At 36.1% G+C, this 23,611-nt stretch overlaps 1 protein-coding gene across 2 annotated transcripts in view; it reads left to right on the plus strand.

Annotated features, from left to right (window-relative positions):
* The first annotated feature begins 227 nt into the window (after window positions 1-227).
* The window catches only part of LOC131161888 (uncharacterized aarF domain-containing protein kinase At1g71810, chloroplastic), a 137,547-nt gene continuing 114,163 nt past the window's right edge, over window positions 228-23,611 (plus strand). Inside the window, exons 1-6 of one of the 2 annotated variants that reach the window (XM_058117903.1) lie at window positions 228-814; window positions 916-960; window positions 12,642-12,680; window positions 13,637-13,807; window positions 13,920-14,072; window positions 14,369-14,404. In XM_058117903.1, coding sequence (XP_057973886.1) covers window positions 419-814; window positions 916-960; window positions 12,642-12,680; window positions 13,637-13,807; window positions 13,920-14,072; window positions 14,369-14,404 — 840 coding nt within the window. In that variant the 5' untranslated portion in view covers window positions 228-418. The remainder of the gene's footprint in view (window positions 815-915; window positions 961-12,641; window positions 12,681-13,636; window positions 13,808-13,919; window positions 14,073-14,368; window positions 14,405-23,611) is intronic. The other variant, XR_009138640.1, reaches the window with a different exon arrangement.

A 23,611-nucleotide genomic window follows, 5' to 3' on the forward strand; every position in this document is an offset into this window, starting at 1 on the left:
TTTTCATTTTTTCTTCAAACATAATTTTTATGGAATGGATAATGACGACAAAAAATTTCAAATACACCCTTTTAATAATGTACAAACTTACATTTTCCAATCATCATATATTTTCAAATAAGTTGTGTTAATTTTATTTGTACATGTACTTAATTATTATTATTATTATTTATTCTTTACGAAGTCAAAAAAATATATGAATGAGAAGACAACTCGCTGAAGTTTCCGTCAAGTTTTTTACAATTTTCTTACACATATTTTTTTTCCACGGTGGGGGCACCAGTCCCTGGCGGGACCGTTCAGCATGGTGACCTCTGAATATGCACCGGATAAAGAAAAGAGGCTGAGAAACGCGGGCCAGTAGCGCAACAGTCCCGGAAAGTTGTTTCTCCGGCGGTATTATTCTCGAACTCCGGCAATGCTACTCTCGCCACCCACCATCCCCATCCTTCCCTCCAATTCCAAGTCCTTCCATACTCCGAAGCCCAAACCTTTACCATCTCCCGCCCTCCTCCATGGCTTCTCCGCCCACTCCTACCTTCCTCAGCCGGCCGGCCGCTCTCAGCCAACGGCGCCTACCGCGAAAGCAGCCGACATCGACACCTTCACGCAATACTCTGGTTACCTTTTCGAGCTTAGCGATTCGGAAGTGGAGTCCCTGACGGAGTACAACGCGTCCAAAATCGCTTCGATTTACCGTGGTAAACCCTTGATTCTCCTCCGTCGCTGTCTCCAAATCGGTTCTACACTCGGCAAGTGGTTCGCACTTAGGTACATCGATGCCATCTCGGAGAGGTCGGATCAGATGTTCGAGGTTGAGTTATTTTCTAGTTGAGATTGATGAGATTACTGTTTATAACAATTTTGATATATCCCACGAAAGAAGTCCCAGCATTATCTTTTGATTGGTTGCAGGTTAGAGCTGCTGAGCTTCGGAAGATATTGGTACAACTTGGGCCGGTATGTCTTCTTCCTCGGCATATTCAAGCCGTTGTAAACATCTTTTCTGCACTTTGAACGCATATCGGTCTTTGCCTTAATTATGGGTTGTTTCCTGTTACTAGTTGAGGGGGCACGTGCTCAGGCTATTTTAAAATAATTCTTCTATACTATTTTTATACACTAAAAGCATTTCAAGCTTTTAAAACTAGAAATATAATTTATGTGTTTCATCATATTTCTTTTTTACTATAAAATGGCCAAGAATTAAACTCTGAGTTTTAACTGATTGGAGGTTAACAAAGTTTGCATTGCGTGAGTGTAAAAATCATATTTTGGGAAAAAATATTCTAAAGGTTAGAAATTATATTTATCACACCATGATGAATGATTTGGGAGGTCATGTTAGATTACCACTTTACCTAAAAACTTAAGCTGTTAGGTTGTGGGTCAGCAATGTATATCAAGCTTTAACAGTTATTACTTACTAGTATTTGTAAGGATGCAGGGGGTTTTGGGTCTAGGGAATTTGTTGTTTAAAATGAATAACCCCTTCCCCCCCCCCCCCCCCCCCCTTCCTTTTTTCCCTCACCCCATTGTACCAAGTATGCTGTACTAAATATAAAGTGGGGGATGGATCTTGGTTTTTTTTTTTTTTTTAACTTTCTTTTCTTTTTGGGATTATGGAAGAATGATTGGGTAGGGGAACATTATTTTTATGTTTTTTCCTTTTCTTTTTCACCTTTCCATATTTCTTCATTTTTGAGTATTTGATGGAGGTTGTGTAATGTAGAATAGAAAGAGAAATTTTGAAATAGATAGAGAGAGAAAATTAAGGGAGAGATAGAGAGTGAAGATGAGGAGTAGAGGAGAAGGAAAGAGAAGAAGAGAGGAGAGAAGGGGCTATGGAGAGAATAATAAGTAGACCAGAGTAGAGAATAGAAAGTTCAGATCAGAAAACAGAACATGGGAAAAGAGCTGGGAGAGATCAAGAATAAAGTAGGAGAAGAGAAAGGAGGAGGAAGAAGATGGAAGGAGAGGAGAGGGAGAGGCTGCATAGGAAAGAGGGAAGACTAGGAAATCTGAATTCAAAATGATAACTGTCCCAACCACCAACTTACAAGCCAAGTATTTATACCTACAACAAACTAAGCTCCCGTTTGGGAGTGCTTTAATAAAAAGTGCTTATAGCACTTATCACTTTAAATAAGCACTTTTACAAAAAAGTGGCTTTTGACTTGCACTATAACAAACACTTATTGCAACAAGTGTTTTTCTAGAGCCACTTTTTTGAGAACTATTTAAGCGAACTTTGAGAAACAATCTAGGATAGCGTTTGACCACTTATAAGTGATACTGTTCATAGGCTGGGTCAATTTTGTAAATATAAGAAAATTTAGTGACTATTTTATAATTTTAAAAATATATTAGAAGATAATCATATATTATTTTATTATGCATTATAATATATTAATAATTACTAAAACATAACTAAATTTTGGAATAAAGAAGAAAAACCATCTATTAATTTAAAATTAATATTAAAAATTAAAAATATTAATTTAATTAATAATATTATTTGAACATAAGTTAATATGATAATCATATGTTATAAATATATATTAATAAAAAGATTATTATTAATTAAAAAAATAATATTTTATTTTTTTTACTAAATAAAAAATTGTAAATATTAATTAAAAATAATAGTTAAAATTATTATTAATTAAATTGTTAATTAAAAATTGATCATATATTATTTTATTATGCATTATAGCCTATTAATTATTAATAAAATATAATTAAATTCTGAAATGAATAAAAAGAACCATCTATAAATTTAAATTGATATTAAATAAATTAAAAATTTTAATTTAGTTATTAATACTATTTTTAACATAAATTAATGTGATAATCATATATTATAAATATTCATTAATAACAATATTTCAGTTAATAGAGAATATTTAAATTTTAATTAGAAAAATAATATAATTATCATTTAAGTTTTCAATTATAAAAATATTAATATTTTTATTTATATTGTATTTAAAAATACGTATGAGTTATTATAATTCAATTCTTGATTGAACAAGAATTATTTATTAATTTAAATTAACATTAAAATATTTAAAACTTTAAACTTACAACAATAACAACAAAACCAAGCCTTAATTCCCACTAGGTGTGGTCGGTTATATGAATCATTTTCCATCAATTTATGCGATCATAGACAATTTCTTTTGACAGATTCAAGGATATTAAATTCATACTCACTATCTCCTCCCAAGTTATTTTAGGTCTATCTCTACTCCTTTTATTGCCCCCTTAGTAACTAACCAATTCTTCCTCACTGGTGCACTATGTGGCCTACGTTGCAAGTGTCCATACCATCTGAGTTGTCCCTTCCTTATCTTATCTTCTATAGTAACTACACCTAACTTACTGCGAATATGTTCATTCCTTAATTTATCTTTCAATGTTGTACCACTCATTCATTTAAGTATTCTCATCTCGACAACTTTTACTTTTTGGATATTATGTTTATTCGTCGCCCAACATTCCAATTCATATAGCATAATTGGTCTTATAGCTATCCTATAAAACTTCCCTTTTAATTGTAAGGGTATCTTACGATCACAAAGCACATTTGAAGCACTTCTCCATTTTACCCAACTTGCTTTAACTCTATGCATTACATCATCTTCAATTTCTCCTTCAACTTGCATAATAGATCCAAGGTATCAAAATCTGCAAGTGCTATTTATTTCTTCATCATCAAGTTTAACTTTGTCTCCAATATTCCTCTTATCATTATTAAAATTACATATCATATATTTTGTCTTATTTCTGCTTTTTCTAAAGCCTCTAGATTATAAAGTTTCTGTCCATAATTTAACTTAGCCTCTACTCCATCCCCAGTTTCATCAATTAATACAATATCATCTGCAAACAACATACACCATGCAACCTCCTTTTGAACACTCTTAGTCAGTTGGTCTATCACTAAAGCAAAAATATAAGGACTCTAAACAGATCCTTGATGTGTACCTATGGTGATTGGAAATTATCTAGTTTCTTCATCTATAGTCCCTACACTAGTCATTACTCCATCGTACATATCCTCAATGACAACAGTATACCTACTACATACACCCTTTATTTTCTAAAACCCATCATAGAACTTCCCTAGGTATCCTATCATATGCTTTCTTAAGGTCAATAAAAATCATATGCAAGTCTCTCTTCTTTTCCCTAAACTTTTCCATTGATCTTCTTAAAAGATAAATAGCTTCTATGGTAGATCTCCCAGGCATAAAACCAAATTGATTTTCTGAGACCTTCGTTTCTAACCTTAATCTTTGTTCAACTACCCTTTCCCATAGTTTCATCGTATGACTCATAAGTTTAATTCCACGTTAATTATTACAATTTTGAATATTTCCATTATTTTTGTGTATAGGTATTAAAATGCTTTTCCTCCATTCATCTGGTATTTTCTTAGTTTTTACAATTGTATTAAATAAATTAGTTAACCATATAATTCCGTTATCACCTAAGCATTTCCAAACTTCAATTGGGATGTAATCTTGTCTCATAGCTTTCCCATTTTTCATCTTTTTTAGTGCGAACTTAACTTTGTTAACTTTAATTTTGCGAATAAATCTCATATTTTTAGTCTTTTCCTCATTTGACAATTCTAAGTTTAAGCCGTCTATTTGGTTTTCATTGAACAACTTACTAAAGTAACTTCGCCATCTTTCTTTAATGTCTTTGCCCTTAACCAAGATAATATCATTCTCACTTTTTATACATTTTACATTTCCTAAGTCCTTACTCTTCCTTTCTCTACCTTTAGCAAGTTTAAAAATATCTCTTTCCCCTTATTTTGTATCTAATCTATCATACAAACTATTAAATGATCTATATTTAGCTTCACTAACGGTTTTTTTTGCATCTTTTCTCGCCTCCTTATACTTTTCAAAGTTATCCTTGTTTCTATATTTTTGCCATGTTTTATACCAAATTCTTTTTGTCTTTACGGCTTTTTGTACATCTTTGTCCCACCACCAACTTTCTTTGCTATTCGAGAATCTTCCCCGTGATTCACCTAAAATCTCTTTTCCTATCTTTTTAATAGAGCTAGCTAATCTATTTTCAGGCAGATTTTCAGCACCTAAATGCTGCCAGAATTTCAGGCACCTGCTGCCAGAATTTCAGGAACATGCTGCCAGAATTTCAGGCACATGTTCAGTGCCAGCATGTTGCCTGATTTGCAGCATTATTTACAGCTGCTTTATACAATATAAATATAAAATAAGCATAATAGAATACAAGTCATTAAACATGTTTTCCCACTATGTATATCTAACACTAAGACTCTATATTGTGTGGTTAGGCTTTCACCTGGAATAATTTTACAAACCTTGCATGATAAACGATCTACCCTCTTAGTTAAAAAAAAAATCTATTTGAATTCTATTTTGTCCACTTTTAAAGGTTATTAAGTGTTCTCTCTTTTTAAAGCATGTATTCATTATACTAAAATCAAATGACATAGCGAAGTCTAAGATCATCTCCCTAGGCTCATTTTTGTCTCCATATCTATATCCTCTATGTATCCTCTCATAATTTTTATTATCCCTTCCAACGTGGCCATTCAGATCTTCTCGTATAAATATTTTCTTAGTCCCTGGCATGCCTTGTATAATCATATCCATATATTCACAAAATTGTCTCTTAAGACCGACTTGAGGAGCATAAGCGCTAATGATATTTATTATCTCTCGTATTAATACCATCTTGATTTTTATAATTCTATCCCCTACTCTATTTACATCAACAACGCTATCTTTTAAGTTTTTGTCTATAATAATTTCTACTCCATTCTTATGTTTTTATTTTCTAGTGCACCAAAGTTTAATCCTGATTTATCAATTTCTCTAGCTTTCTCCTCCACCCACTTAGTTTCTTGAAGGCAAATATATTAATTCTTCTTCTGATCATTGTGTCCACAATTTTCATGCTTTTACCCGTAAGTGTCCCTATATTCCAAGTTGCTAATCTAATCCTAATTTCCTGAACTAACGTCTTTACCTGCCCACGTCCAGAATGATGCCAGAACTCTCGCATATTTGACAGCATACTTGGGAGCTGACACGGCGTGTCGCTTCGGGGCGATGACCGAGCCCACCCTTGCCCACTTTTCGCTACACCCGGATGGTACAAGTGCAACGCGTTGTTCGTAGGGGACGCCCTAGCAAATATTCGATAAGGATTCATATCATAGTGATCTGACAAATTTTAGGTTGGCTGTCAGCTACCTAATGCAACCCTCCTCCTTTACCCGGGCTTGAGACCAGCTGTGTGTAAAAAAAATTGGACATTAAGTGCATCACAAGCGGAGTTAAATTAAAACTTTAAATTTAATTAATAATTTTATTTTTATCATAATTTAATATGATAATAATATGTTATAAATATGCATTAATAACAAGATTATTATTAATTAAAAATAATAATCTTATATTATTTTTGTAATAGAAAATATTTAAATTTTAATTATTAATAGTTAAAATAATTATTAATGAAAATTTTAATTAAAAATATTAATATTTTGTAATTTAAAATATGTTTAAGAACAATCTTATAGTACCCTATAATAAAAGTAAGTGGCCAAATACCACTTATTTTAAACACAACCAAAGAGCACTTATAATTTTCAACACTTTTTTTAGTTCAACACTTATTTTCAGCACTTATTAAATTCAGCACTTTTTCTGAAAAGTATTTCTGCATAAGTGGTTCCAAATGATCCCTAAAACACATATTTACATAAAACCCCCAACAAAATAGGAAGTTACACAATACAAAGAAATGTCATACAAGCATAATTTCTAAATCTATGCCTCAAATAAGTATGCCAAATGGGGGAGCCTAAAAGATGTAGGCTTTTTTTTGTACATACTTCCTCGACCAAAAGGAACTCGGCTTCAGATATTGTGACTGTAAATGTGACTCAAACAACTTAGGAACGCTTGGATTGTATCCTTTGTAAGCCATGTAGGATTTGAATCAAGACAATCTCTCCGCTAAACGAAATATTGTTGAAACCCATAGTAAAGGGTGTAGAGAATGAGAATGAATCAATTGGATATTCAATTGTGTATTTTTACGTACTCGGGTCCCTATTTAACATGTACACAGAGAATAAAATATGGAAATACAAAAGAGGACACAAGCAGTTGAGATGTGTGTAGTTTAGCTTTGGTGGGGGGTCTCAATTTATAGCCTCTAGCTTGTGGCAAGATCTCATGGTAGGTGGCCGTCATTCACCAACCGTGGCCGTCGTTCACACTGCTGGCCGTCATTCACCAATTGTGGCCGTCGTTCACACTGCTGGCCGTCATTCCACACTCCTCCTCAAGTTGGATCATAGATATTGATCATATCCAACTTGTATGTGAAATCATCAAAACTTTGTCGAGGTAGTCCTTTGGTGAAGATGTCGGCTATTTCTTCTTTGGTGGGAACATAAGTCATGCAAATGGTTCCTTCTTCAACCTTTTCCTTGATAAAGTGTCTATCCATTTCTACATGTTTGGTCCTGTCATGGTGGACTAGATTGAGAGAGATGTTAATGGCTGCTTTGTTATCACAGTAGAGTTTGATAGGGAACTTTATCGTGACATGCAACTCCTCCAAGAGTTACCACAGTCCTTCACATATCCCTTGTGCCATTGCTCTAAACTTTGCTTTAGCACTACTTCTAGCCACAACGTTTGGTTTTTTGCTTCTCCAAGTCACCAAGGGTTGTTAACAAAATGCATGCATACATACGTTAATATACATTTATATATAATGAAAAAGAGGTTGATAACCTTACTACTTTATTGAGAGTTTTTGATTCTTTTATTTCTAAAGGAGGTGTGATTCAAGGGTTTGGCTTGGGGATTTATTTTTCTTCAACGTCATTCTTCAGTTATTTATTTAGATAGAAAAGGAAACTTCATTAGAAAAAGAAGGAGAAAATATACAAAAAAGAAGAAAAAGAAGGAGAAAATATACAAAAAAGAGGACAAGGAGTCCTCAAACATAAGTGGAGAAAAAAATAAATAGAATGAGCTCAATAATGCCACCAATTGTGCTTGACATCATCAAAGCAACAGCCTTTGAAGCAACTTGTGATAAAAGCCCAATAAGATGCCAAATTTTGCACCGTATCCCAGGTAAATTTAGAGACAGTCTCAGTCCATAAAATATTTTAGCATTCTATTACATGGAGGACAGCTAAGAATGTCCAACTAAAGGAGTGGACTGATGGGGTCATTTCCCACATAAAACTGCAAAAAAGCATGCCTCCACAACCTCCTGACATCCTTACCCTTCCCAAAACCAAACAAGAGAAATACTCAAAAGCTCCTCCACCGACTTCGGATGCACCCAAACTTTACCAAGAATTCGAAATAATCTATTCCACAAACCCAAGCAAATGAGTAATGTAGAAACAAATGGGGAGTGTTCTCTGAGTTACTCTCATATTGAAAATTCACTTCTAGGCAGCCTTAGAAGGCTTCTTATCCAGGGGAAAAAATAGAGTAAAAGAACATATTCAAATAATCCCCTAAAGAATCCAAACGCACTTTCTACCATCACTCATACCAGAGATATGGCTATCAACCAACACAACAAGCAAAGAAGAAAGCTCCTCTTACTCCTCGTCATTCACATATATTCTAAAATGAAAAAACAAAGGAGTCAGCATTTGGATTAGAAAAGAATAATTACATCATTGAAGAGAAGGAAAACAACACAAATGAGCGAAGGAATAAGGCAACACAGAATCTCCCACTGAAATATCCTCCCAAACGAGGATGTGGTAACCTCTTTCCAACTGAAAATTTGTGAAAGGAATAATGAAAGAGTAATCCTACCAAATGAACCTCCAATTCCAAGGGCTCTTAGACTAGCATCTAAGGCCCAAATTAGCATCCCGTTCATTTGCCTGCAAGCTAAACTTACTTTTTATAATTCTATGCCATAGGGCGTTTTTGCCTCCAAATGAAACTATCACAACTATTTACCCTACACAGGAATGTTTTTAGATACCAAATTATGAAGACCTAGAAACCCCTCCTCCTTAGACCTACACACCACCTCCCAATTAACCAAATGATCACTCCTATTCCCTACCATTGACCAAAGAAAATATTTCATAATCCTCTCAGGCTTTTGAACTACTCCTCCTGAAATCCTAAAAAAGACAAGTTATAGTGGAATGGTGGACAAACTAGCCTATATGAGGGTGATACAGCCACCTAAAGATAATAAAGCACCTTTTCACCCATCCAACCCCTTAGCTACCTTAGTAACCACATGATTCCTTATCTGAGATTTGAGAATGCTAAGAATGAGGCTTCCCTTGCAAAGGGACTCCTAAAAAGTCAAAGGTCAATCTAAAATGGCTTGAAGTACCATTTCTTTATTTTTGGTGAAGCATGGGTAGTATCAAAAAATGTGGGTGACTTCATGTTGGTGCAGTTGTGTTTTTGGGAGAAGCAAGAAATGGACAGCTTTATGTACATGCATGATGCTCTGTGGCTTGAGAGAAATGTGAGGATTTTCAATGCCAAAACAACCTCTTCCCACTTTTATGGGATAGTGTTGTTTTCCTTGCTTCTTTTCGGGCCACTCTTTTGGGTGTTTCGTGGTCTAGTCTCCAAAGTGAGTCAGGCTGCACTTTGTAATTGCTTTTAGCTGTTCACTACGGGGTGTCTTGTTCTCTGCAGCTTGTAACTCTGTGCCGTTTTCTTTAATGAAAATTTGTTTGTGTGTGTGTGTGTGTGTGTATCATTATCAGTTTGCTGATGAGGTTTGGAAGTGGTGAGGGAGGAGATTACAGTCTCACACCTTCAGTTCACTGACAATAGTATGATACCATCTTTTTCTTGGAGGATCACAAGCCTTCGTTTTTGAATATTTTGGGGCGTCTCCATATTTATGAAAGGATTTTAGGGCTTAAGATTGATATGGGTAAGAGTTGTATTGCGGCAATTAACGTGCCTGCAGAACATGTTAAAGAGTTATCTTTGGAGCTAGGGTGCATTGAGTTGGATTGGCCATTGTCCTATCTAGAGGTTCCTTTGGGGGGTAATCCTAGGCTAGTTAGCTTTAGTCAGGCTGCACTTTTGTAATTGCTTTTAGCTGTTCACTACGGGGTGTCTTGTTCTCTGCAGCTTGTAACTCTGTCCCATTTTCTTTAATGAAAATTTGTGTGTCTGTGTGTGTGTGTGTGTATATATATATATATATATATATATCATCAGTTTGCTGATGAGGTTTGGAAGTGGGGAGGGAGGAGATTACAGTTTCACACCTTCAGTTCACTGACAATAGTATGATACCATCTTTTTCTTGGAGGATCACAAGCCTCCGTTTTTGAATATTTTGGGGCTTCTCCATATTTATGAAAGGATTTTAGGGCTTGAGATTGATATGGGAAAGAGTTGTATTGCGGCAATTAACGTGCCTGCAGAACATGTTAAAGAGTTATCTTTGGAGCTAGGGTGCATTGAGTTGGATTGGCCATTGTCCTATCTAGGGGTTCCTTTTGGGGGATAATTTTAGGCTAGTTAGCTTTTGGGACCTGGTTGTTGATATAGTGTCCAAACATCTATATGGGTGGAAGAAAGCTCTTTTTTCTTGGGAGGTAAGATTACTCTAATCTAGGCTTTTCTTTCTAGTATCTCGTTGTGTGTGTGTGTATGTGTGTGTTTTATATTTATATTTATATTTATATTTTTTTTAATTTTAATTTTTTTTTAAAAATTCTAGTGGGTGTTGCTAGTAAGATCGAGAGGATTATGAGAGATTTTCTTTGTTCAGGGGTAGGGGGTTTTAGGGATCATTTGGTGAGTTCGGAGGTAGTTTGTAGATCTAAATAAGAGGGTGGTTTGGGTTTTGGAAATATTTGGTGTCAAAAAAACATGGTTCTCTTGGCCAGGCTTTGGCGGTTCCCTTTTAGAGGATTCTACTTTGTGGAAAAAAATTATTAAAGGCAAGTTTGGACTTGACGGGAATGGGTGGGATACCAATTTGGGTTTTAGATGTTCTTCCGAAAGTCCGTGGAAAGCTATTTCTTGGATTTACCCTCTCATTATTCCCTATACTAAATTTGTGTTGTGTAGGGGGTGTAATATTCATTTTTGGAAATACCTATGGTTGGGGATTATTGTCGTGTCCACCTCTTTTCCTTGCATTATTTGTATTGAGCTCTGGACAAATGATTCCATTTCCTCTTTCCTTGTTGATCTGAATGGTCTTTTACCTTCTTCGAATTTTCATTTTAGGAGATCTTTGAATTATAGGGAAACAAATGAGTTATCTTCATTTGTGTTCCTGTTGAATAATTTGGGTATCCTTGAAGCTAATAGCTGATCTTGGCTCTTGGATCCCTTGGGGTTCTATTCTTGCAAATCTTTTTGTGAATTCTTGGTCAGCACTAACTTTTCCTTCCTTATCTACAAAACTATTTTGGAAGGTCAAAATCCCCCTAAAAATCAAAGCTTTTGTTTGGTTGGTTGTGCTTAGTTGGATAAATACTAATAACTTACTGCAGATTAGGAGGCCTCTAAAGGCGCTTTCTCCAAATATATGCATGCTTTGTTTTAACTGCTCAGAATCTGCTCCACAAATTTTCTTGCATTGTAATTTTGGTTAGAAGGTTTCGAACAAGTTATTTAGTTGTTTTGGAGAAAGTTGTGTTTGTCCAGGGACAGTTGAGGAGTTTCTGGCGATATCTTTTGTTGGGTTTGGTAGGAAGAAGGAAGGAAAAGCGCTATAGGTTAGTGCTTTATTTGCAGTATTTTGGGGTTTGTGGAATTAACGTAACTCACGTATATTTTCAGGGAAGACATTAACATTTTTGTTGGTGTGGTAGATCATTCTGGCTTCTCTGTGGTGTGTGGGTAATGGTAATTTTTAGGGGATATGCTTCTCAGATATTCAGTGGGATTGGCTTTCTCTTTTGACTTCTTAGGATGTGCTGATTTCTTTGGGCTGTTCTTCACATCTTTTATTTTTCTTATTTTGTTTTCCCTGGGGTTTCCCAAACTTTGTTAAGGAGGTGTCTCTTCTCCTGATTGTACATTCTTATTCTATCTAATGAAGTTCTTTTGCTATAAAAAAATCATTATCATCATCATCAAGCAACATTATTAATGGTAAGGTTTCTTGCGGCAAAATCATCCTATACCGTCGTCTGAGTTAATTTGTAATGGGTTCTGCATGCCATTTTCGTATATAGGGATGACTATATCCCTTCTTGCCATGCAGCCATTTTTCTTGTTTTGGGATACAGGATGCATGTTGTGTAAAAAAAAGTTGTTATTCTCAAGATCTTAGGGAGTCAAAACAGCTCTCTGGATTGTCTTCGTAGAAAATGTGGAATACAGTTTCCAACTTTATATTCTTATTTCTTGTTTATATATATATATAAACACAAACATATATATGTATTTTCTGTTTTTTATTGACAGAGAAGTAAAAAAAAGCAAAGAATCCACAAAACTGTTTGAATTCTGATACTGACAGCTCATGCCTGTGTATTTTATTCTAATATTTACCATGTATAAATTTTATTTCCTTTGATTTTAATTCTATTTACCAATTATTTTTCTCTCTATATATACACATTTTTGCAGGCATATGTCAAAATTGCTCAGGCTATCTCAGCTCGAGCTGTAAGTTTACTTCTTCTTCTTTTTTTCTGTTCTACTGGTTAGTGGTTAAGATGTGCTATTGTCTTATTTTGCTTATCATATTTATTTCTGTTGATTCTGAATTTGATTCTGCGCTGTGTTATCATTTTGGTCCTCTAGTAAGTTAGACTGATAACTTATGGCTAGCTTTAGCTGGCAAGGTCTGAAAGGGCTGATAGAAGTTGATGGTCACTGTAATTTTTAATGAATCAAATGCTTTGTCGTATTGCTGATCAATGGTAGCACTCATAGGTTTTGCAGCCTTTCTTAGGCTATTAAACTATACATATAGTATAAGGTGCGAAAACCTTTTCATATTGCTGTTAGAAATTTCACCAGAGGCTTGAGTTACGTGTGGATCAGCTTTCTAGTTTTAATTTTTGCAAGAGAAGATACCTCCAGGATCATTTTTTGAAGCCTATTTTTCTGTACCTTTTAGATTGACAGTAGAGAATAAACTCTTAACTGGCCCGTTAACAATAGATGCAAATCCCAGAGAATATTGACTTCGCATTTTTGAAATTCCCATCCTGTTTCAGAACATTGTTTAAAATCAATTTAGTTGACATTTTGGCTGATAATAAGATCACAACAAAATAAAATTCTCACTGCCTGCCTCTCTTTTTGTGTGTGTATGGCATGTGGGTACCATTCTATCTTTTCTATTTTGTGGTGTTGGAGAGCAAAAAATCCTAATGTATTTTTCATTGTTTGATCCTATTATATTCCTAATACAAAGGCATTCACGATGATTTGATTCAAGTTTAAAACAAGAAATTATAGCCAAACCTGCGCTTATTAGTGAAATAAATTGAAATGCAACCCCTTTTTTATGTCTTCTTATTTTTATTTGCCAGTATATTCTACCTGAGTCTATATGGTTATTTTTTTGGATACTGTATCCAATACGAGCTTATTTAGAAATATCTTGCTTACAGGATTTGATACCACCCTCATACCTAGCAGAACTATCGTTGTTGCAAGATCAAATAACACCATTTTCCACTTCAGTTGCTTTCAGTACAATAGAAGAGGAGCTTAGATTGCCGATAGATGAGCTATTTTCGGAGATCTCACCAGAGCCTGTGGCTGCAGCATCACTGGGGCAGGTTTATGTCTGATTATACTCTTGTACCACTCATGATCTTGGACTTGTATAGCGGCATTATTTGGGTATTTGACTTGAAAATTGAAAGTCATTCTGGTCTCACTCTCAAATAGGTTTATCAGGCTAGGTTACATCCTAGTGGACGTGTTGTAGCTGTCAAAGTGCAGAGGCCTGGAGTCCGAGCCGCCATTTCTTTGGACATATTAATCTTGCGTTTTCTGGCAGGATTGATTAGAAAAGTAGGCAAACTGAACACTGATCTTCAGGTAATGTTGCAATATACGATTAAAGTAGTATCAGCAGGATTGGAAGTAAGGAATGGGATTTTCTAAATCCAATTCGAACCAGTTAATACGGTACTATCAGCAGGATGGCTTAAGTGGCATCATAGGAGTGTTCCAATTGAAATAATATGGCAATTTTTCTTGGTGACTTACTTTTTTTGTGTTTTTTGGTATCTCATGTTTCCTCACCTGGTGGAGCTTAAGGCTCGGTTGTTGCGTTGTTGTTGTTTTATCTCAAGTTAGAAGCTAATGGTTGAGAAACTCACCTTCATTTACAGGCGGTTGTTGATGAATGGGCATCAAGTCTTTTTCGGGTATGTACTGATCTTCTTATGCCTTAATCAGGGAATTTTTGATATTTTAAAGTATATGCTAAGACAAATTTATTGCAAGAGTAGTTCTGCTTCAATCAAATAGGCAAATGTTTTCCTTTGTTAAAGCTGGTTACTTCACAATTCGTATTGTTTAGTTTTCTGTCAGGATGGGGATAAACTATTCTTTTGCTGCTCTTATGGTCCTTGAAAGTGTTGCATTGTAGAGCACTCTGGAAGTTTCTCACTTGTAGGTCATCGGCGCATGGGGTGTGTGCGCTGCAGGTGAGGTAGCTCTTGTGATGGTGCTCTGGCTAGTGGCAGACTGAGGGGTGGTGAATGGAATTGTGGTGTTGGTGCACCAAGGAAACTGCAGGAAGTGAGAATTTGAAGGGGGTTCAGCTGGAAATTTATCAATCAGTGCATGGGGGATCTCTGGTGGTCGGACAGCGATGAAACTGCAGAGGGTGTTTCAGGGGGGTTCTGTCTTCGATGGTGTGGGTGATGTTGCAAATTCTTCTTGGAGATTGGTGTTCAAATTTCAGGGGCATGGATGTAATTTTGGAGAAATTGCAGGCTGATGTACAGTGGCTGTATGGTGATCATGGTTTCCCTTTGGTGCCAATTTGATGTAGGACAAGCAACAAAATTCAGAAATAGAAAGAGAAAAATGAGAGAATTATGGGGAGAAAATTAGAAGAAGAGACGAAGAAGAAGAAAAACAGAATCAGAACAGAAGAGATAAGAGGGTGCTGGACAACAGGGACAGAAAAGAATAAAGAGAGAACAGAAGAGAGAGAAGAGCAGAACAGAGAAATTAGATAAAACATAGAAGGAGCAATAGGAAACTGTGAGAAAGAGCAGGAAGCAGGGAAGAATAATTGTACTATAATTATTGGATTCTGCTATTAGATAGTGGGAAACTACTATTGGTTTCTGATTCAAAACAATAATGGTACAATGAATTACATGTCCAGCATTTATACCCACTACTACTAGATCATATTTACATAAAACCCCTAAAAACATGAAATTACACGACACCAAAGAAAGTCAACTGAAAAATACAAAGGAAAGCCTAATACAAGGACAATTCCCTAAATCTATGCTTGAAATAGATGTAGCTAATAAGAGGCTTGAAAGATGTAGGAGGTCCTCCATTAGGAGCGTTCAAAGTCTTAAATTTCGTTTTCAACTAAAATTTCGAAGCTCCAAAAGTAAAGAAATTTTGATGGAAATTTCGATTTTGATGTCAATTTCAATTTCGATTTGAAAGAATGATGGAAATTGATAGTGAAGCATGGAATTCTTTTATGAAACTTTAGAAATGATTAATAGACGTAATAATGTAAGTTCTAGGACTGATATATTACAAATTAAATACATCTATGTTGTGTATGAGGCGCAATAGTTGTAATATAATGTGTATTAAACATATTCTTACTATAATGTGTTTTAAACATATTCATAATAAATATGTGTATTAAACATATTAGGTTAATGTAAATGAAATTCATAAAGAAATTAAAAATACTATTTATTATAAAGATAAAGATAATTTAGACATGAATGTTCCAGTAAAATGTTGTAAGTTTATTTTTTCATGTAATTTAAAAAGCCCTTATAATAATATTTTGTTTCAATAAAGAGAAAAAAAAAGATAAATTAAGAAAGGAATTTCACTTTGTGTCTACATTTGAATTCTAAGGAAAATTTATTTTATAATTTAAATTTCAAAAAGTTTTGCTAAAATTTTGAGATTTCAATAAATTTTCTATGATTTGTTGAAATTTCGACATAAATTATGCAAGACGGAAATTAACTACCATTTTGACGGAAACTAGATGGAAATCGAAATGGTAGTTGATTTTGAGGGTGGCAGAAAGTGGAAATTTCGATAATTTCGTGGAAATTTAAGACCATGGTAGTGTTTTAGATACCAAATTTCTAAGAACCAAACCCCCCCTTTCAAATTTTAGACGTACACACCCTAACTAGCCAAATTATCCCTCTTTGCCCTGACCCTAGCCATAGAAAATATCTCACAATTTTCTTGTCTATTTTTATGCTTCATGTTGGGATTGCTTGTAAGCTCAAGAAAAATTTATGAGATATTTTCTTTGGTCTACCCAGCTGAAGAAGAAGAGGAATACATGACAAAAATGTACCACTGAAGCTATCACATGGGCATTAGCTTTATCTTTATTTGTTTTGTTAGTGTGGTCAACTTTATCTTTATTGTTCTTTATCAAAAGTTGTGTAAAGGAGATAAGGAAAAAGAATATGTTGGAGGCATATTCCCTCGCTCCTTATCTATATAAAGGAGGTTTCAGCCCTTTGCCAAGTAGGGCAAGTGAGAGCAAAGAAGTCTCTTGTAAGAGTCCTATGCATACCTTCCCCTGTTCTTGTATAACCTTCGTTTAAGATTAATGAAATCTCTCTTAGTGTGTTCTTATTGGCAATTATTTCCTTTTGTTCCTTTCTTCCATCTTCTTGCTTACGATCCTACATTGAGTGCCTGTTTGGTATCAGAGCCATGGTAGCTTAGAGACTCTTTCAGAGCCTCCATCACTCCTTGAGCAAGGGATCTCTTTGCCCACAGTAGAGGTTGTTGTTCTAAACTCATTATGCTTTGTGGTTGCCACACCCCATGTGAATCCTCCACACTAGAACAGTGATGAACAAAACCAGACTGAAGGTCTCATTCCAAGCAGCCATTTTCCCTTGAAGCCATATTAGAGATTAAGACCTAAGGTGCCCTTGATCTTTTTGAAGGCCGTGGATGGCTGTGTTTTGGTCGGGCAGAGCTGGCTTCTCTAATGATTGAAAGGAACATGGATACTTTGATTGATTTTGTGTGTTATTTCACAAGTTGGGCAAGAGATTTGTTCATTCTTGGGTTGTGAAAGGAGGTTCTGATAGTGTCAATTAAGAAGTCATGTCTTCTAGAACCATGTTGACTCTGTTCCCTTCCCTCAGCGCTTCCCCCAGATCTGTATTTGCTTTAAGCCTAGATCGTCTTGACTATATGTATGAAGTAGATTATGTACCGGAAGATAGCTTTGTCCCTCAAACGAAGAGTCTTCAGATTACAAACCCGTATTATGTCTATGACAAAACCAAATACCCCCTAAACATATGAAGAAATTCACTGGCAAGACAGCTATACCAAGAGGCGTCAAAGAAGTCATTGAGGCTTCTCCTCTCGACTCTCACTAGCTCTTGGCAATTGAAGCAGAATAGTTTGTTACTCTGGAATTCTCCCCAAAGCTTCCCATAAAGTATCTCAACCAGGGATTCACCCATATTCATATTGGTGGAGTTAAGCTTTACCTTTTTTTCACAGGAGAAAAGGCCTTCCAGTTTGCTCCAAAATTACTCTCCTTGATTCAAAGTTCTCTGAGTACGAGCATGCTTGCATTGCCAGAATGCAAACAACGTTGAATGCAGGGATAGTTAGTTTAATAGTCTTCCTTAATTTCAGTTTGCATCTATCTGATCCCAATATGAGAACCACTCTTAAAGTCCAGATCCAAATTGTTGGAGCACCCTAGATCTCTAATTCCATAGCAACCACCCTCCACCATCAAATGGTTTATAGACTCCAAAACCATTCTTTTGATCTGGCAGCCCCTCGGGAAAATCAAGATGCTCTCCTTGTTAATTATGATACTTCTCTTGTCCTAAGCCATGTCCATAACCCAAGGCAACTACCTAGAGAAGAACTCCTAAAACTCCTCCCAGAATCTTGGGTGACCAAGTATGAGCAGCTTCACCAAATCCCTAAATCCCTAAGCTAGTCATCCTCCATGATCAGGTCTGTAAAACTATGAAAAAAGCGATGTTCACACCCCCTTCACAATGGATCAAGAATCCTCAACAGAGGCAGCTCCTTAGCATATCTTTCCCACCATGATGATCTAGCCGCATCAAAATTCATCACGACATACAAAATATCAGAAGATCATGATCAGACCGTCAGCCACCTCTGTCAACCTGACCAATCGAGCTTCTCTGGGATCTCAGGTTCCTATCCCATACTTCAAGGGAGATGGGTTTCCAATTTACGAACCCATGATCAAATTTGGTCATAAGTGGTTTGACGTTGACTGTACCTGTGATGAATGTCTTAATGATCCAGTGTATGACTGGTCTGATGAAGAAGAAGTTAGAGGTAAGAAGAAGAATAAGTCCCAACAGAAGCTCAAAAAGAGATATGAAGACAGAGATCCAAAAGTTAGCTTGTTAGGAAAACCATCAGGGAAATTTGACTACTATGTCAAGTACGAGGGAAAAAGAACAAAAGATGAGAAATTTCCCCAGATTAACATGCTTCATTTTTCAAACTATGATGGTGATTTCCCACCATTAGAGTACGAAGATGTGCGATCCCGAACAAGCACTCCTGGAAGATCAAAGATCCAATTGTAGTCAACCTAGATGGATCCACTAAGCAGGTATCCCTAGCACAGGCAACTCTTAGTCGGCAGTCCGAAAATGCCATAGCCTAGAATAGAATGCTCCAGCAAATTATGGATAACTAGAGAGAGTTGGCCAACAATGTTGAGAACAAGTTCGATACCACATTCATCCTCATCGACAAATGTCAGAACCATATCCAAAGATTATATGAGGAACTAATGCAAATGATTGAGCACATGTTAGCATTCTCTTCAGCTTTCAAAAAGAAAGAAGCAAAAATGCAGCACCTTAAAGCTTAGCTAAATTCCCTCAAGCAAAGCCAGCAGAGGCGAGGATTGACCCTCTTTTCCCTCCATCCACTTTGGCTTTCAGCTCTCCTCAACCAACGTTTCAACTGGTATCAATGCAGCCGTCCTTCAGAAGCAGTGACTCTTTTCTCCATCTCAAACAGAGGCAGTACACCCAAAAGCCAACCCAAACCTAGAGGGTTGAATCAATGACAGTCTCCACTACTCAAAAGAAGAAAGATAAGCAAAAATTTGGAGAATCAAGTTATCCAGATCGAGAACCACAAATTAGTGTTCTAGAAAAGGATAACCCTATCTCCAAACTCCTTACTGAGATGGCTGATCCATTATATCTAGATGAAGCACCAAAATCAACACTTGCCATCATGACGGATGATGATTCATCTGAGGAAGAGATTCAACTTTCAAAGCCAACAATGATGACCCTGCCATCCACCCATAGGACAGAATACAACAATCCTATAAACGATGAAGGAGTATATGACAACATCAACTCTCAAATAATACCTCATATGCTATTCCCACGCAAAGTTCAAGCAACAATAAAAATGGACCGACCATTTCATTGGAAGGAATCCCTCCATTCCAGTGGAGGAATAAGATCCTTTAACTCCATGCTTGGTGCGTAGGAGAATAGATGAAAGAAGGAATTACCCTCAAAAAAGACATTGGAAGGGTTGTCTCCAAGCTCATTGGAAGACTAAGAATCTGGTGGATAAGCCTTGGAGATTACAGGCAGTTGCAGATATCGCAAGTGTTGAATCTTAATGTCTTCATCTCCACAATCATTGAAGAATTCTGTGGTTCCTGGGAAGACCACGTCACTCAAAGTCAGAAAATAATACATGAAAATTAAATGCTGCTTAGGTAAAAGAAAAGATTTGGAAAAGCATTATAATATTATCTGTGAAAGATATTACACTCTTTGAAGACTAGATGACATCAACCTCAAGCAAGCCTATCTTAGAAGCTTGCCTAATCCATTAGGAGAAGAAGTCCTCCGAGAACTTCAAATGAGTGGAAAAAGACTTGAAAACACCTCCCTTGTTAAACTATATCAGAGTGCTCCTATGAATCTGGATTCACTTTGCAGAAAGTATGACATGTACAGAAGATTCCAAAAAGCAGGAATGAAAATCACTAAGGAATGCAAAAGGAAGGACCTCCTCATCAAGTGCAAAGGAAACAAGCAATGCTCTTGCCCAACACGAGAACGATAAGACGTTTATCCCCACAGAAAATCCATAAGATCAAAGCACAAGGAGAAACGTTGGAAATATTTAAGAAAGAGGAAGAATGAGAAAGAATTAAAAGATCATTGATGTTACATCTGCAATCAAAAGAGGCATTATGCAAAAAGATGTCCCCAGAAACGAAAGAGAATTAAACGAATTCAGATGCTGCACAAAGTCTCGAATTGGGATTCAAATGGCGACATCGAATCCATATTCTCCATTGATGATCAACAAAATGAAGATTCTATCCTTGCTTTCTAGCAATGTGAATAGATAGATCCTTCAGACTCTTTGGATGAAGATGATGAGTTCGAGAGTTGTCAAGCCGATCCACTAGAATGTTCTCATATCCAACCCATTAACAATGAGTGCTACCCAATAGCATCAGCAGAAGAAAAAGTTCACAACCTCTGTTCCATCGAGCAATCATTATCAGCACAATTTAAGAAAGGAGATTATGTTTCATCCTCTGCTCCAGTCTGGGTATTAGTTGATAAATACTCAAAAACTAGTTAAAGTCATTGCATTTTTCGACACAGGAGCAGCATGCAGTTTCCTTAACCCAAGTATTCTCCCAAAAGACAAATGGAAGCCTTGTAATTAGGGTTTCAAAGTAGCAAACAGAGAACATTTTCAAGTCCGACTAAAGAGCATACTCATTTATATTAAGCTTCATCCAGAATGCTTAATCAAGGCTACATTTTTTGGGTCAAACCTTCCAAACAAAGATCTTCTCATTGGATTCGATATCGTTTAGCACTTAAACAAGGTCTAATGGACAAAACAAGGATTAAAATTTAGATCATATTTGTTACAATGGACCAAGACCCCTAATCTCTTCGAGATCATCCAGTCTTTGGAGGAAATTAAGGCTTGATTAATTCAAGGAAATTGTGCAAACAGTCATAGTGAGTTTTTAAAGAAGTGCCCAAAGCTATTATGGAAGAATTTAGAGTTCTTTGTCATTCTCCCCTTAAAAAAGAATAAAGTTATGAACCCAACTAAAGCCAGTCACAAAGGGATGAATCCAAAGCACTACTCTTTGGCCCATAATGAGTTGGCCCAACTTCAAGAAGAAGGGCTCATCGAACCAACAAGGTCAAAGTGGGCTTGTGAAGCTTTCTATGTCAACAAGAGGGCTGAGCAATTTTGAGGAAAGCTTAGGCTCGTCATTAACTACTAGCTCCTTAACCATTTTCTTGTTGATGACAAGTTCCCATTGCCAAATAGGATCAGCTTATTTTCACAATTATTGGAGGCTCAAGCCTTTTCAAAATTTGACTTGAAAGCGGGCTTTTGGAAATTGGGCGTCCATCTAGATGATAGGCCCAAGACGGCCTTCTACATACCTAATTTCCACTACAAATGGATTGTTATGCCATTTTGGCTCAAAGTGGGACTGTCCATATTCCAAAAGGCAACGATTAAGATCTTTCAGCCCATACTTCATTGTGCCTTGATCTATATTGATGATATCCTTTTATTTTTAAAGGACAAAGTATCACATGCTAAGCTTCTAAATCAGTTCACAGATATTGTAGAGCACTACAAAATTATGCTATCGGAAAAGAAAATGATTATTGGTGTTGAAATAGTTGATTTTCTTGGGATGAAGATTAGCCAAGAGAAATATGAGCTGCAATCACATATTGCTACAAAGCTTAGGAACTTTCCAGATAGCTGGATGACTACAAAACAAATGCAGCAGTTCCTTGGTATTGTCAATTATATGGCAGACTTTGCCCCAAAGTTGGCAGCTTACACAATTCCACTCCACTAGCTTTTGAAAAAGAAAGATGTGCCCCTTTGGGAAGCTACACACACAGAGGCGGTAAAATCACTCAAAGAAATGACCATAAAATTACTACCACTCCAAATTCCTGACAAAGGAAAGAGAATCTTGCAGATTGATGCTAGTGATTACTATTGGGGAGCAACCTTAATAGAGGAAACTTAAGACGGGACTAGACATATCTATGGATACAAGAGTGGAGCATTTAAAGAATTAGAATCACACTATCACTCCACCTTCAAAGAAATATTGGATTTAAAAAGAGAAATTGAAAATTCGAATTCCATCTGATTGGACATACTTTTACAATTGAAATGGATATGTTCTCCTTTCCAAAAATGATCAAATTCAAGCAGAAGATTTTCCCGCAAGGACAACTTCTTAGATGGGCGAACTGATTTTCACAGTATAAATTTGAAGTAGAGCACATCGAAGGGAAGCACAATATCCTTAGTGACTTCCTCTCAAGACCAACAAGTCCCCAAACTCATTGCTAGGTTCTCTTCCTCATGGCATCCTCATTTTCCTCATCTCTTTCATAATTTGTCCAGACCCTTCCCAGTGAAATCCAAGATAGCATCCTTAGCTAGACCATTGATAAGGGAAATCACAAAATGATCCAAGGTCTCCAATCCCTTTTCCTCTTAAAATACGAATTTGATGCACCAATAAAACATTTGGATTGACACCCTCTTTTTCCATATATTAATTGCCTTTGGGTCCCCACACGAAGTATTCCTCCTTCTCTGGTACCTTGCAAGGACCTACCGTCTTAGTATGATCCTTCACAAACCTTGGACCTATGCCTTCAAAACAAATTAGAGACCCACGACAATATAGTTACTTTAAAGATTGGCTATTGTTTTTCAAAACAGAAGTGCAATGGGTTGAACAATTAGATTCCATTACCGGGTCCTTATGTGTACTTGTTATTTTTCACGTCAAAGGTGAGATACAAATCCAAGGCGGGAATAAGTATGTTAATATCTCTCTCATCTATGAAAGGATATGGAGCTTCAAAGAAAATCCTTTTGCGGATCCGCACCTATCATCACACAATTGGATTGATACAAGGAAAAGCCTATGCTACCTAAATCAAATTGACCCGGACAGATTATCGCAAGATTTATTCAACCCAATGCGCTTTTAGGATGATGGGAGAGCAAAAACTCTCATACCCAATCTTGTTTCCTTATTTCTATAGTACCTACCTAATAAACAGGTTGACACTTATTATGTGGAACAAACAAAGAGTAATGGGACTATCAAAGACTTGGAGATAATGGCGGTTTACCTAGCTGAAGAAGAGGAGGAATATAAGACAAAAATGGACCATTGAAGCAGTCACATGGGCATTAGCTTTATATTTATTTGTATTGTCATTTTCAGTGTGCTCAGCTTTATCTTTATTTGTATTGTCAGTGTACTCAACTATATCCTTATTGTTCTTTAC

This window comes from Malania oleifera, chromosome 8 (genome assembly GCF_029873635.1).
Source record: "Malania oleifera isolate guangnan ecotype guangnan chromosome 8, ASM2987363v1, whole genome shotgun sequence".
Taxonomy (NCBI): Eukaryota; Viridiplantae; Streptophyta; class Magnoliopsida; order Santalales; family Ximeniaceae; genus Malania; species Malania oleifera.